The 14,010-nt window shown below is 41.4% G+C and overlaps 2 protein-coding genes across 3 annotated transcripts in view; one reads left to right on the top strand and one right to left on the bottom strand.

Annotated features, from left to right (window-relative positions):
* Window positions 1–14,010, bottom strand: part of Veph1 (ventricular zone expressed PH domain containing 1) — a 197,341-nt gene that overhangs the window by 148,977 nt on the left and 34,354 nt on the right. For both annotated transcript variants that reach the window (XM_035451715.1, XM_035451716.1), the window contains exon 4: window positions 965–1,131. In XM_035451715.1, coding sequence (XP_035307606.1) covers window positions 965–1,131 — 167 coding nt within the window. The remainder of the gene's footprint in view (window positions 1–964; window positions 1,132–14,010) is intronic.
* Window positions 7,396–13,254, top strand: Ptx3 (pentraxin 3). The gene is made up of 3 exons (XM_027391745.2): window positions 7,396–7,708; window positions 8,128–8,529; window positions 12,036–13,254. Exons 1-3 carry the CDS (start codon window positions 7,579–7,581, stop codon window positions 12,647–12,649), a joined length of 1,146 nt encoding a protein of 381 aa, XP_027247546.1. The 5' UTR covers window positions 7,396–7,578; the 3' UTR covers window positions 12,650–13,254.

Raw genomic sequence — 14,010 nt, 5'->3', positions numbered from 1 at the left:
CAGCTAACTTCTGATTGGTTCCTTGCCACGAGGCAGGCATCTGACTTCTTAGTGACCAAGGCAAGGTCATGGCAAGCACATGCTACTGTCATGGCTGCTGAAAGGGGCAGCTGGTCCCTTCAAAACTACTGTGGTTTGCTAATTGCAAGCATCCATATCGTCAGTATGCTACTTGGATATAAAGAATGACAACTATTTGGTATCTAGAGAGTGACCTTTTGCTCCTACTCTGGACACATTTACTCACGAATCAACTCATGTGTAAATCTTTCTCTTGGCTCTGCTTGTGAGAATATAGATTCTTAGAACTATAAGTTCTAAAGTTTAAGTTGCATTGAAGTTACCCTGCAATGGCTACAGAGTCACGCTTGTTGCATTTTATCCATGTGACTGTGATGGGTAATTTTGTGTCCATTTGATTGGATAACAGGGTGCCCAGATGCTTGTTAAACATTTCAGGCTGTCTGTGAAAATACTTTTGGGTGAGAATAACATTTAAAGAGGTAGACTGGGTAAAGGAAATTTCCCTTTCACTATGGAGTTATCAGCTAATCTGTTGAGGACTTAAACAAAGGGAAAGGGGAAAGGAAGAGAGAATTCACAGGCTATGTGATGTCTCATGCTAGAGTATTGGTATTTGCTCATATTGAGGCTTAGACAATATGAATCAGAACTATGCCCCCAGCTTTTCTGGGTCTCTAGAACAGACAACAACCTTTATAGTGGCATGAGCCAACTCTCTCTCTCTCTCTCTCTCTCTCTCTCTCTCTCTCTCTCTGTCTCTCCTCTTGTACAAGTGTATAATAAGCAGATAGATGCTTTTGATTATATATGTATGTGCAAGGAAACCCTAAGCTCATTAATCCTGCTCAAATTATCCAGAACTAAATCTGACTGTGTGGGCCATCACAGCGAGTGCGCATACTATACAGTGTATATCAAATATATGCAGTGCATTTTTTACCTCCACATCTTTTCTCTTTGCTGCTACATGCAAAAGCCGTAGGAGATGGTACTGTTCTGTCTGTTCCAATTGAGACATCAAGGCCAGGAGTTCTGCCAGGTGTCTGTTGATTGGTTGAGGCTGCTTTTCATACACAGCAGGTAACACCCTCAACAGCATGGCATTTCCTATTGGGGGAACAATAAAGGCAACAGTGACTTGATCAACCTCAAAGCAATAGAAATAACATCATTGTCAGTGTAATAATCTTTGCACTTAAACAGTGCAGTCAACAGCCACATGTTCTGGTAAAATAAACAGAATAGCTCATTCTGAAAAAAAAAATAGTCACTAAAGCACAATTTCAACTGATTTCACAAGGGGGGGTATTTTTTTGTTTGTTTGACATAACCAGCATTATTATCTAACTTTTTTTTCCCTGAGTAATGCTCCATGGGGGTTAGAAGCACACTTGATAGTAACCAGACCACACCTTAAGGAGACAGTTCTGATAAAGAATTCCTGATGATGAGCAACACTTGGATGCCATTGAAATGAAAAGTGAGCAGTGTTATAAGCATGAATCTAAATGAAGCTGAACCAAAAAAACTTTTCAGAGGAATGTGCTCACATTCCTGAGGGGTGGGGGGCACGGTTTAGACAATGGACATATGGAAACTGTGCTTTAGTTTATGAATAGCTTAAAAGGTAGCAATGCAAATTTAGATCCTCAGTTTCTGCACTATTTCAAGGGGAATTTACACTCTGCTTGTTTGTCACATGTGATTTGCCTCAAAGACATATGTGACAACAGGATTTAAAATGGCAAAACCTGAAGAAAAACCATTTCATAAGCCATAGGGACTTAACAGCAACAACACGTGGTAAACAGCTGCTTATCACTTTATGTTATAGGCTTCCCTCCCTGCCCCCCCCACCTCAAAATCCTGTCGAACACTTATTTAAGTGTCTCAGAGAATCTGGATTTTAGAAGAACAATTTCTTGATCCTATTTATAATTTTTGTTGTGGCAGTGGTGCTGCGATTGAACCTTACACATGCCAGGCAGGCAAGTACTCTTCAGATGGCCACATTTACCCCAAGCCTGTTTGTGGTTTACTTACACTGCAAAGTTAGCTTTATTCACAGAAAAAAATACACAGAAAGAATCAAACAGGCAGAAGCTACACACATGTAAACCTTCATTTAAGTCTTGGGGACACGCTGACCATAAAAGACATTTAATTATGAACATTAAGGAAAGAAAGCTCGGATTTCTAGAATATCAGTATTTATTTATTTATTTTTAGTTTTTTTATTTTAATTAGAAAGAAGCTTATTTTACATGTCAATCCCCAGTCCCTCTCTCTCCCCTCCTCCCTTGCTCCCCCCCCAAATAACACCCTACCTATCCCATACCCTTTCTGCTCCCAAGGGAGGGTGAGGCCTTCCATAGGAGGGTCTTCAAAGTCTGTCTTATTTTTTGGAATAGGGCCTAGGCCACCCCCTTGTGTCTAGGCTCAGGGAATATCCCTCCATGTGGGATGGGCTCCCAAAGTCCATTCCTATGCTAGGGATGAGAACTGATCCATTCCAAGGGGCCCCATAGATTTCCGAGGTCTCCTCACTGACACCCACATTCAGGGGGTCTGGATCAATCCCATGCTGGTTTCCCAGCTGTCAGTCTGGGAACCAAGGGCTCTCCCTTGTTCAGGTCAGCTGTTTCTGTAGGTTTCACCAGCCTGGTCTTGACCCCTTTGCTCATCAGTCCTCCTTCTCTGCAACTAGATTTCAGTGAATATCAGTATTTATATTCTGTTAAAATGGACAAACAATATACCTGGGTAATAAAAATTGGGAACTGCTTTTTCATAGAATTAGTTTCAAACATATCTTAGCAAAATAAAAGATTTTGGAAATAATTTTAATTTTTAAAAAATAATTTGTACTTTGGAGATTGAGACAGAGGACAACCACAAGTTTGAGCCCATTTGGCCTACATAATGAATTCAAAACAAGCTTGGGCTACATAGCAGGATCTTGTCTCAAACCGAAACTAAAAACTAAAACATAAGGAAGTTTTTCCTGGGATAGAGAGATGGCTCAGCATTTAAGAGCACTGGTTGCTCTTCCAGAGAACTGGGGTTTGAATCCCAGCTCCTACATGGTAGCTCACAACCATCCATAACTCCAGTTACAGTGGACCCAACACCCTCTCCTGGCTTCCACAGGCACTTGGCATGTGCTTGCAGACAAAACACCCGTGTGTGTGTGTATGTGTGTGTGTTGGTGTATAATGAAATAATTTTTTAAAAAGAAATTGTTCCCATAACTATTTTCAATAATTTAATGTTGAAAAACAATGTTGTTTGGTTTCTGCTTATTAATAATTATATAGAGTTCCTCCTTAAATCTAGGAATTTCTAATTCAATACATAATTGATGCAGAACACATTAGGTCATAACACTGAGCTGTGGATGCACCCTGGCCGCTGATGGGAAGAGTCACACTGAATGGGACTGTAGCTAGAATCTGGCACAGAAACGGCTGTATGACTTTTTAGTATCATCTCCAACAAAGGACATGGGTGCTTTGGAGGGGAAATCCCTAGATGAGTCATTTTCAACTGACTTCAATTTCAATAAAATAAACACAAAAGTAAGTGCAAAATAACTTATTTTTAAAGTTAGAAACTGATGAAGAAATCTGGATGTAGAAATCTTGTAAAAATTCCATTCATAAATAAATATATTCCTTTTAATACTAAATGTTTCACACCCAAGGGTAAGCATAAGTCATGATAAAAGGAACAATGGAGTGCCCCCAGCTTTAGCAAAACTTCACCTTGTGCCACAAATGCTTTCTGACCAATTGCTTTCTCGCCTCAGAGGCAATCATCACCCTGAAGTTAGTATTTCTCATTGTTGTAAATGTTTTATACTTTATTTACACATGTGCATCAATAGACATCTTGTTTGCCCGCCTTATAATTTTACATGAATAGGTTCATTATATACAGAACCCAGGGCAAACTATTTTATTCTACGCAACTTTATGCTGGTTTTCACTCAAACTGACCTCTTATCTTTATTCTCCCTGCTTGCTCTTTTATCCAGGGGCACCCATGTGTTAATGTCCTCTATGACTGAAAGACATCGTTTTCTCTAGCTCCCAGAAGAAATCATCAGGAAAGGGCCTGGAATCACTCATATTTGCTGTCTTCTGCTTTCAGAAGCCTGACATGAATGTCATGATGCTAAAGATATAGGCAAGGCCACAACAGTCTTTTCAGGGTCTCCAGAACCATTTCTTTGGCTCTTCTAGCTTCTAGAACAGTAGTTCTCAATCTTCCAAAGGCTGTGACCTTTAATATAGTTCCTCATGTGGTGGTGACCCCCCAACTATAAAATTATTTCACTGCTACTTCAGAACTGTAATTTTGCTACTATTATGAATTGTAATGTAAAAATGTATTTTTGGATGGTCTTAAGCAACTCTTGTGCAGGGTCCTTGGACTCCCAAAGGAGTCACAATCCACAGGTTGAGAACCATTGTTCTAGAGTCTGGTGTGTATTTGCTGGTTGGAGGACCTTTCCATCATCTTCAAAACTAGAAACTTGGTGACTCTATTATCTTGCTTCTTTCTGTCACCATCATTCTTCATCTAATTCTGCCTTCTTCCTCCCTTTTTCACTTTCTTTTAAAACATTTTATTTATTACATGTGTGCATGTGTGCAGGAGATATGAATGTGTGTACCGTGACATGTATGCAAATGTCAGAGGACAGCTTTCAGGAGTTGATTCTCTCCTTCCAGCATATGCTGTAAGGATTGAACTCAAGTCATCAGGCTTTCATAGCAGGAGCTTTTATCCAATGACCCACTTTGCTTGTGTACCCTCTTTGACTTTTAGGAACCCCTAAATAATCAAGGGTTTTTCCTTGTTTTATGTACTAACTTTAATTCTATCTGAAAGGCAGCAATATAGAATAGTGATCACAGGTTACAAGGACTGGCACACAGACATCTTTGGTACCAAGCTTGTAGAAGCTTATACTTCCAATCAGCAATGAGAGGGTGTCTGCTGCTCTTTTCTTTGCTATGCTTGATCTTCACACATTGGCTCTCCTTGCCTTTTGCTAATTTGATGGAGTGTAAGATTGTATCTCTTTTTTTTTTCATTTTCAGTTTTTTTTTTTATTGTGACACACATGCATATTGGGACCCAGACCCCACGGGGTATCTAAGAGTTGTTTTCCAGCATAACAACCGGTACCTCCTGTTTTCCTGACCTCACCCCACTAGGATCAATATCTTGTTGTGAACCATTTGACCTGGGGTTTTTGTAAGTTTGTATATAAGGCTGCTCCACAATAAAGGTGAGAGACATTCTCTCAAAAAGTAAACCAGGCTTCTTGTCATTCATCCAAATCTCCAGGCTTTCACCCAATACTGGGACTTAGTGGTAGCCAAGAGCAGCCACACACACACACACTTTTGTGGCAAGTCATTTCCTCTATTGTGATTTGGCCATTCATAGTCTTTTACATTTTATATTGATACAGTTATCTATCTTCTAAATTCATTAGCACTTTTACTTTAGCCGAAATTGCCATTTTATCCATTCCTGATCTTTTCTTAAAGAATTTTAACTCACATTTTAAGAATTATGGGAATCACTAACAGTTCTTTAACATATTCAGCTTTTCCCTCAACAGCCTTTGAGTGTGTGTGTGTCTCCTGTAGATGCATTCTTACATAGGCATATGTACCCACGGAAGCCTTTGAAGTCAACCTCTGGTGTGATTGCAGTTATCTTACACATTTTAAAAAGATTTACTTATTTTTACGTCTCTCTGTGTGCCAGCATAAGTTTATGTGTACCACATGTACCTGAGGAGGTCAAAGGACATTTGGATGCCCTGGAACTGGAGTAGAGGGCTGTGAGGTGACTGATATGCATCCTGGGGACTAATCCTGGTCTTTGAAAGAGCAATAGGCATTTTTATCTAGCTCTTCCACACTCATTTTTGAGACAGGGCCTCTCGTTGGCCTGAACTTGCCCAGTAGGCTTAGCTGTCTGGCCAGAGAGCTCCAGGGTCCTCCCCCCAGCAGTGGCATTAAGATGATGCATCACCACACCAGGCTTTTAAATGTGGATTCTGGAAACCAAACTTGGGTCGCCATCCTTCTGAGAGAAGCACTTTACTGACTGAGCTTTCCACACTGCCCTTTAAAAAATATCCTATTGTCTCATATTGTCATTTCTTTCTTGTAGGCCTTAAAAATGGTTTCAAACATACTCATTTTTAGGTGTTATTTCAAATAAGTGACACGAGCAGGGGCTTAATGCCTTTTGACTTTCTGTTGATTCTTATTTATGATGTACTATTCCTTCAGATGTTGAGATATGTTTAACTGTGAATTCATTTTTACCAAGGTGGTTGGTATATGGATGTGCACTCCAGATGCGTGAGGGCAGGCCCCTACTTACAAACTCTTAGGGGTCTGGTGGCATTCAGTCGGGGAAAGCCATCTCATCTGGGGACTGGGGACTGGGGACTGGGGACTAGGGACTGGTATCAGCTCAGGAGCTGACCCTCTGGGCTTTGTTCCTTTTAGAACTTTGGCCACTGTATATTGTTGCTTTATTTAGAGTTCATCTGAATATTTCAAGTTTTTTATCACTACTATTATGATATCAACACCTATCTAGGTATTTCACGCAGGTGGGATTTTTCAGTGCTCTCTCTCTCTCTCTCTCTCTCTCTCTCACACACACACACACACACACACACACACACACACCAGGAGTCACTAATTTAAATTTAAAACAGGATCTTTGCCTCTGAGTTTTATAGGATATGTCCACCCAATGATATATATCTCCATTATATATATATATATATATAATATATATATATATATCTCCAAGGTCCTGAAGTCAACATATCTCCAACATATCTCCAATCCCTCCCAGTTTCCCCTTTTATTAGAGGTTTACTTAGTTGTACTGTATTTGTTAGTTGCAATTCCAGAGGAGTAAAGACAAGGAAGCCAGAATGGGTTTGACTTCTAAAAACATAGAAATTCTTAATGTGTCAGGTTATCTTGAAGTCACAGAATCATTTTCTATAGCTTGGACTTGAGAAAGTGTCCAAAAGGAAAGTGAAAAAAAAAAGTTTTCTATAACGTAAGGAAGGGTTTGTGGACTAGTGAAAGCTCACACAAAGTGCCAAAACGATCACTTGCCTTGCACCTCTGTGTTTCCACCCCCAGTAGTGCTACCAATTCAGGCTTCAGTGGCTAATGATCTTCATAAGGACCAGCAAAGTCCTGTTTCCCCGCCCCCCCCTTCTAATTAATCTGCCTACAGTGTGGACTTTTGCGGTTTAACATTGTGCAACCTCTTCGGCTCCCTTGTCCTCCCACCCAACCCCCTCCCCCAAATCCAGGGGAACTCCCCCGCGCTTTGCCACCGGCATTACTCATTCATCCCAGTTCAGGCTTTGGAGCCTTTATTAAGGGCTTCGCTCCTGCCTCACTCTATCTCTCCCGGGCTCAAATTCGGTTCACTGGAGAGCCTCGCTTCCTCCCCTACCGCAGCTGCGGAGCAAACTTCGTCTCTCCAGCAATGCATCTCCCTGCGATTCTTCTTTGTGCTTTCTGGTGTGCAGTGTTGGCTGAGACCTCGGATGACTATGAGCTCATGTATGTGCATTTGGACAACGAAATAGACAACGGACTTCATCCCACCGAGGACCGTAAGTTTATTTTAACTCTCTCAGTCACGGCAACTACATAACCCACTTTTTGGGGCTGCAAATAACATAATATACTTAGTAGCCAATGAAGCAAGCTAAAATCGTATTTTGTTTTGTAAAAGTGAGAAAAGTCAGAGGTTTTAAATTTTTTTGCAACGTATATAATGAGTTAGACTAGATGAAATCGCTGCTTTTGAACTGTTTTTAGCTACAGCGATGGCAGTTCTCCAGTTAGGTTAAACTTGCAGGTAAAGAATGGTTACTGTGTCAATTTTTTTGAGAAGTTTATACGCACGCTGTTTTCAGCGCTATCCTTAGAAGGAGGAGGGTTGTTGGGGACAGGCTTAAACTTGAGGTCACTGAGGGTGCAACCCACCGGCCGGGTAGGCTGGTAAAGTTGTGTGTGTCCCGCGCTCTAGCCACGCCATGCGACTGCCGCCCGGAGCATTCGGAGTGGGACAAGCTGTTCATCATGCTGGAGAACTCACAGATGCGGGAGGGCATGTTGCTGCAGGCCACCGACGACGTCCTCCGCGGCGAGCTGCAGCGGCTGCGGGCCGAGCTGGGCCGGCTGGCGGGCGGCATGGCGAGGCCATGTGCTGCAGGGGGCCCTACGGACGCCAGGCTGGCGCGGGTCCTGGAGCCGCTGCTGCAGGAGAGCCGTGACGTGAGCCGCAGGCTGGCACGCCTGGAGGACGCGGAGGCGCGGCGGCCCGAGGCCACAGTGCCCGGCCTGGGTGCAGTGCTGGAGGAACTGCAAAGGACGCGTGCCGACCTGAGTGCGGTGCAGAGCTGGCTCGCCCGCCGCTGGCTGCCCGCAGGTAAGCAACGGGTGCAGAGCCCACCGTCGGCTTTGTCCCTAGAGCCCACCGTACTTAATCACACCAGGTACGCTTCAGTGAGGGCCCTCACACGCGGAACTCCGGAATTTTTCATATCCATGCTCACAAAGCTCAGATATAACACACATTGCCTTTAAAAAGTATATCCCAGACCTAGCAAAGTTGGGGGTTTAACCACCAATCTGGAAGTAGACGTCAGAGGTCCCTGATACCGGATCTGACCAGATATTATAATCCCGAGTCCCTCCGTTAGGGATTTCCACGTCTTCTAATTTTATCCGGTCTCTGCCTTTAGGCGAGCTCTGGTTTCCTACACTATTTCAGGGCCGGGGTTTACTTCAACTACTTTGCCAGCCTCTCTGCGGACTCCTCCCCCTCTGCTTCTTGTGAGCTGACTTGAGCCTAATTGGATCTCCTGCAGAGTCAGCAGAATTCTGCCAGGGTTTCCTCAGTCCAGTTAATTGCACAGTAAAGGTCAAGGGGTGTGGGGTTTGGAGTAAATTCCGTGAAGTCAGGAACAGGAGTCCAGGGTGTAGATGACATCTCCATCTAGACCGCAGGTCCACACAAGAACCGGACTGTAGAAGACTATGCAGCTTGTCAAAGTCCACACTCCTTAAGATTCCCAACTGATGAGGGCCTCCAACGGTATGCTTTTAAAGTTAAAGAAGCAGGACATTACTGCCCAGGAATATGCCTCTTATGTCAAATTTCTGAGGTTCCAGTGGTGTTGATTACTCTAGGAAATTAGTGCCCTATGTAGAAAAACATCCCCTGTGCTTCTCATGAATCTCAGAAACAATGCCAAACAATGCCATTCTTTTGTGTATTTCCAACTAATGAGGTAAGAGGAAGGACTCTCCAGTGCACGGTCCATTCCTTTACAGAACCCATGCTACCATCAGTCCTTTCTAAATATTTGAGGACTGTTTGTCAATATGGAGGCTATGGTCTTAAACCTAAGTAAGTCTTCAGAGAAAAAAGCCTTAAGTCAAATCTAAAGCAAACCCTCAGTGTGGTAATTCTTCGACAAATGTAATAAACACATGGATGTTTTTGTTTTGCAAACTGGGTAAAGTCATGTAGATAAAAGTACTCCTCCACAAGGAAGAGTTACTCTAATTTGTACCCTCACCTATGCTAGAAGAGGGATGTATACGTTTCCCAATTCTAAACTGTTGATGCTTATTATACCCAATAACACTTTCCCATACAGCCTTTGATTTGTCCTCTCTTGCTGTCCTGCCAACTTGGCTCCCAGAAGATTCCTAATCATGCTGTGGTCTGCCTCCTAAGAACCTGGTTTTCATTTCACTTGGTCTTTGATAATATAATTACAAAGACTTATTAGTGAAAAGCCATTTCATGAGAGAGTTACTGACATTTCAAAGAGGTCCCCAGAGACTCAATCACTGTTCTGTAAAAGAATCCCACAAAATCTGCCTACATTACTTTCCAGCATGAACTCAAGTAGCTGCTGCAGCCTACAGTGGGTCTCCCAGACATAGTCCTGGGTAGGTGTGGAATGCAATCCTCACTTCCTGGCTGTATTTAAACAGGAAGGCTGATAATTAGATTGCAGTGGACACCCTCTTGAACAGCACTTTATTTAAATTTACAGAGGCCAGGAGATTTCAGATGCACACAAATAGTAATCTTTTGTTTCCACAATCATTTGATTTAATTGTTGTGGCTAGAAAAATAATTCCACCTTGAAAACGCCTCATTAATTTTTTTCATGGATGATAAGAATTTTCAAGTGATGCTATTATTTGGGGGCATTGCTATTGTGGTTGCTCTTTGGAATTTTCTTACATTTCAGTATTTTCTTTAACTATTACAAAAAGATATGGTCTATGTTTGTTTGATGTTTTCTGGACAGAGCCTAGCTCAGAGCCACTTGCAGGAATTTCCACTTTAAAGGACATTTGGTGCCCACAAGTTCTATTGATTCACCAGTTAGCCTTTAAATGCTTGTGGGGGTGGGGTTGACTAGGCCAGTGTCTCCTTTGGGTTATTATAAAGTGAAAATCCAGCCTAAGTTAGTGTTTTCAGATATAACACAAAGCAGAGCCCATCTGGTCAAAGGCTTTAGTATCTCTCAGGTCTTCACCTTGGCATCTTAGTTGCTGACACAGACTTGAGATCAGTAGAGGTGGGAGTAATGTGTCCTCATCCCCATGTTCAAAAGTCCCCTGTCTTCTGAATCTTCTCAGCAGAAACACAACCTCTTAGAAAATCCTTCGGAAGAATCCCCTCTTTTGAAAGGGTTTTCTATAGTGGTGTAACTAAGTTTTAAAGTATATCCTTGGCCTGCCCAGATTTGATTGGCTGTATATTTGTAACTTACAGACTTAAAGACGAGCCCCCTCCTTACCCATACACACACTTTAAATATAGACAACCCTAAAGGCTGGTGAGATTATACGCTTCATCAAAAATTGACTAGTACTCAATAGCAATAAATTACTCTGAATCCAAGGCTTCTATTAAAAGATAATATAATGTGTTGGCCATCTACAAACAGATCACCCAAAATAAAACCTGAGTTTAAAATTTATCAACTGTAGAAACATAGGTAAGTTGTTTTTGATTCAATTTTCTCACCTATAAAGTGGGAGTAGGGGAACTTTAAAAGCAAGTAGGAGGAAGTGCTAAGATGATGAACAAAGTGATTAGAACACCATCTGAGACATGATGAGTCCCTGATAAACATTACCCATCATTAGTATACTTTGCTTACTGTCAAAGTGTGGTTTGCAAGCTGGCACTGGTGGTGTGCGCCAATAAGTTCAGACCTTTGGAAGTGGGACAGGGGAATCAGTAGTTCAACGTTACTGTTAGCTATATGCCCAGCGTGAGGTCAGCTTAGGCTATATAAAGGCTTACTTCAAAAAGCCAAAAATAATAGTAAAAGAACAAAGTACTTTTGTATAAACTCTACAAAATTACCAATATCCAAGATCATGTGGTACATGCAAATGCATTCCCTGGTGACATCACTATACTAAAAATCATGCTGATAATGACTACCTAGAATTAGCTAGGGCCATCGAGTTTCATTGGTTTATTGTTTTAGGATCATGGAAAGGGTAAGAAGGAAATGGATGGATTTTAAATCCTTGGAAAAAAATAGAGTCCTCCAAAGTTAACTCATTGTGATTCAATAATAATAAAAAACAGTAAAACTGAAAAGGGGATTGAAAGGGAGATGGCTATTCAACATGGTTTTTGGTGTCTATGGGTTGAGTTGGCACTTTACTTCTGTTTGCATAAATGATTGCTTCACTGAATAAGCCAAGTAACTCTTCTTCACTTTTATTCTCCTTGCTGTGTAGAGATCAAACTGGAGGCCCCATGAGTCATAACACATTACTGTATATAGTTATCTGGTATAGTTAACATGCTTAAGTTAACATAACCAAATACCAAAATAACTCAGAATGAATCAACGTTTTTCTCGTTTTCTTTCTTTGCCACTCCAGGTTGTGAAACAGCGATTTTATTCCCGATGCGGTCCAAGAAGATTTTTGGAAGCGTGCATCCTGTAAGACCAATGAAGCTTGAATCTTTTAGTACTTGCATTTGGGTCAAAGCCACAGATGTCTTAAACAAAACCATCCTGTTTTCTTATGGCACAAAGTGGAATCCCTATGAGATCCAGTTGTACCTCAGCTCCCAGTCCCTAGTGTTTGTGGTGGGTGGAAAGGAGAATAAGCTAACTGCAGACATTGTGGTTTCCCTGGGGAGGTGGACCCACCTCTGTGGTACTTGGAGTTCAGAGCAGGGGAGTATGTCCTTGTGGGTAAATGGGGAGAGGGTGGCTACCACTGTGGAGATGGCCATGCTTCACTCTGTTCCTGAGGGCGGAATCCTACAGATTGGCCAAGAAAAGAATGGTTGCTGTGTAGGCGGGGGCTTTGATGAAACATTAGCGTTTTCTGGAAGAATCACGGGCTTCAATATCTGGGATCGTGTTCTCAGCGAGGAGGAGATAAGGGAGAGTGGAGGAGTCGAGTCTTGCCACATCAGGGGAAACATCGTCGGGTGGGGAGTAACAGAAATTCAGCCACACGGAGGAGCGCAGTATGTTTCTTAAGTGTTGTGAAACTCTACTTGAAGCCAAAGGAGACTCACACTTTAAATATATGCCTGTTGGGAAAGTCTAAAAACTTCGGTGCGTAATACGAACACTTGAGACTAATGAAGGAGAGGCTTGAGATCGTCTTTATTTATCTTGGCAAAATACTGAATAAACAGTTGAAGGAAAAGGCCTAGGACAAGGCTTGGGGACATTGTTACTAAGCCTTCTGCTTGTGGTGCTTTCAGATTAATGTCTGCCTCTGTCAGATAAACCCTCAGATAACTGAGCAAGACTGGATTTAGAACAGAAGGACAATTGTGTTCCTTTTCTTTGGTTAATTTTGTTTTGGCCAGAGACATTTTTATACTGGAAGAATAACAAAAACAAGCACTGTTGCCCATTGTTCATTCTTCATGGTGTACCTTGTGACAAAATGGATGATGAGAAAAACATATTTATACCACAAAGTGACTTATTAACAAACATAAATGTAGCTTATGTGTTATAATTCAATGTTCCATTTGGGAGAGAGAGTTGTGTAACTTATATTGTGAAATGGGTTTGTATTAATTTTATTTTTGTAAAAGTCGACTGTAAATAAAATGTTTTATAAAAGATAACTTGTGTCCTCTAATTGAAGTTTAAGAGTTGTTCTGAAGCAAATCCACACTTTTTCTGTTCTTCATCTAGACTAATGAAGTCATTTTCAGAGGCTGCTATGAAAACAGCAATAGTTAATATTGTTAGAAGTAAACTCTACTGGTGCTGCAAGCTTTGGTGTCCCACGGATTGTAAGAAATGCTAAATGCATTCATCTCTCCGGGTTTTAGTTTTTTCAACTATGAAACTGAGGAAGAAACGATATGACAAATCTGAGTTTGTTCAATTTTCTACCCTATTGAAACACAAGCATACAAACATGTATTATCTGGCTTCTCCAGGTAGACATATATATATGATGGCTACATGCATATATCAACTCTTGACATTGCTACATAAAGCTGTCATCTACAAAATTCATACTGAAGAGCTGAGCAATCAAGTTATCAGAAAAAATACAAAAATGAGAGAGTTCATAATATTTTCAGTAAGTTGGGATTTTGTGCATTCATAGATCTTCTGCGATATGTATGGCCTATGGGCTATCTGTTGGACACACATGGTAGGACTATCATAGGAGAGAACCACAAATCTGGAAAAGAAGTGAGATCTGTCCATTCTCTCTCTTGCAAGGGAAAGGCCAGAGAACCCTTCAGATTCATGAATCCTGGTAAAATCCCTACCAACCTATCTCCTTTTGAGGATTCTATGCAATTACTTCTAGAACCTTATAAAGCTGCTACAGAAATACCATGAAATCACAGTAAACATGTATA

Source organism: Cricetulus griseus (genome assembly GCF_003668045.3).
Source record: "Cricetulus griseus strain 17A/GY chromosome 1 unlocalized genomic scaffold, alternate assembly CriGri-PICRH-1.0 chr1_0, whole genome shotgun sequence".
NCBI lineage: Eukaryota > Metazoa > Chordata > Mammalia > Rodentia > Cricetidae > Cricetulus > Cricetulus griseus.
Note: the sequence above shows the minus strand (reverse complement) of the source record. Positions and strands in the feature narration are given on the sequence as shown.

Coding starts and splice junctions, on each gene's coding strand:
- Ptx3 (XM_027391745.2), top strand. CDS start 7,579: ATGCATCTCCCTGCGATTCTTCTTTGTGCTTTCTGGTGTGCAGTGTTG. Junction 7,709..8,127: donor ACTTCATCCCACCGAGGACC/GTAAGTTTATTT, acceptor CCCGCGCTCTAG/CCACGCCATGCGACTGCCGC. Junction 8,530..12,035: donor CCGCCGCTGGCTGCCCGCAG/GTAAGCAACGGG, acceptor TTGCCACTCCAG/GTTGTGAAACAGCGATTTTA.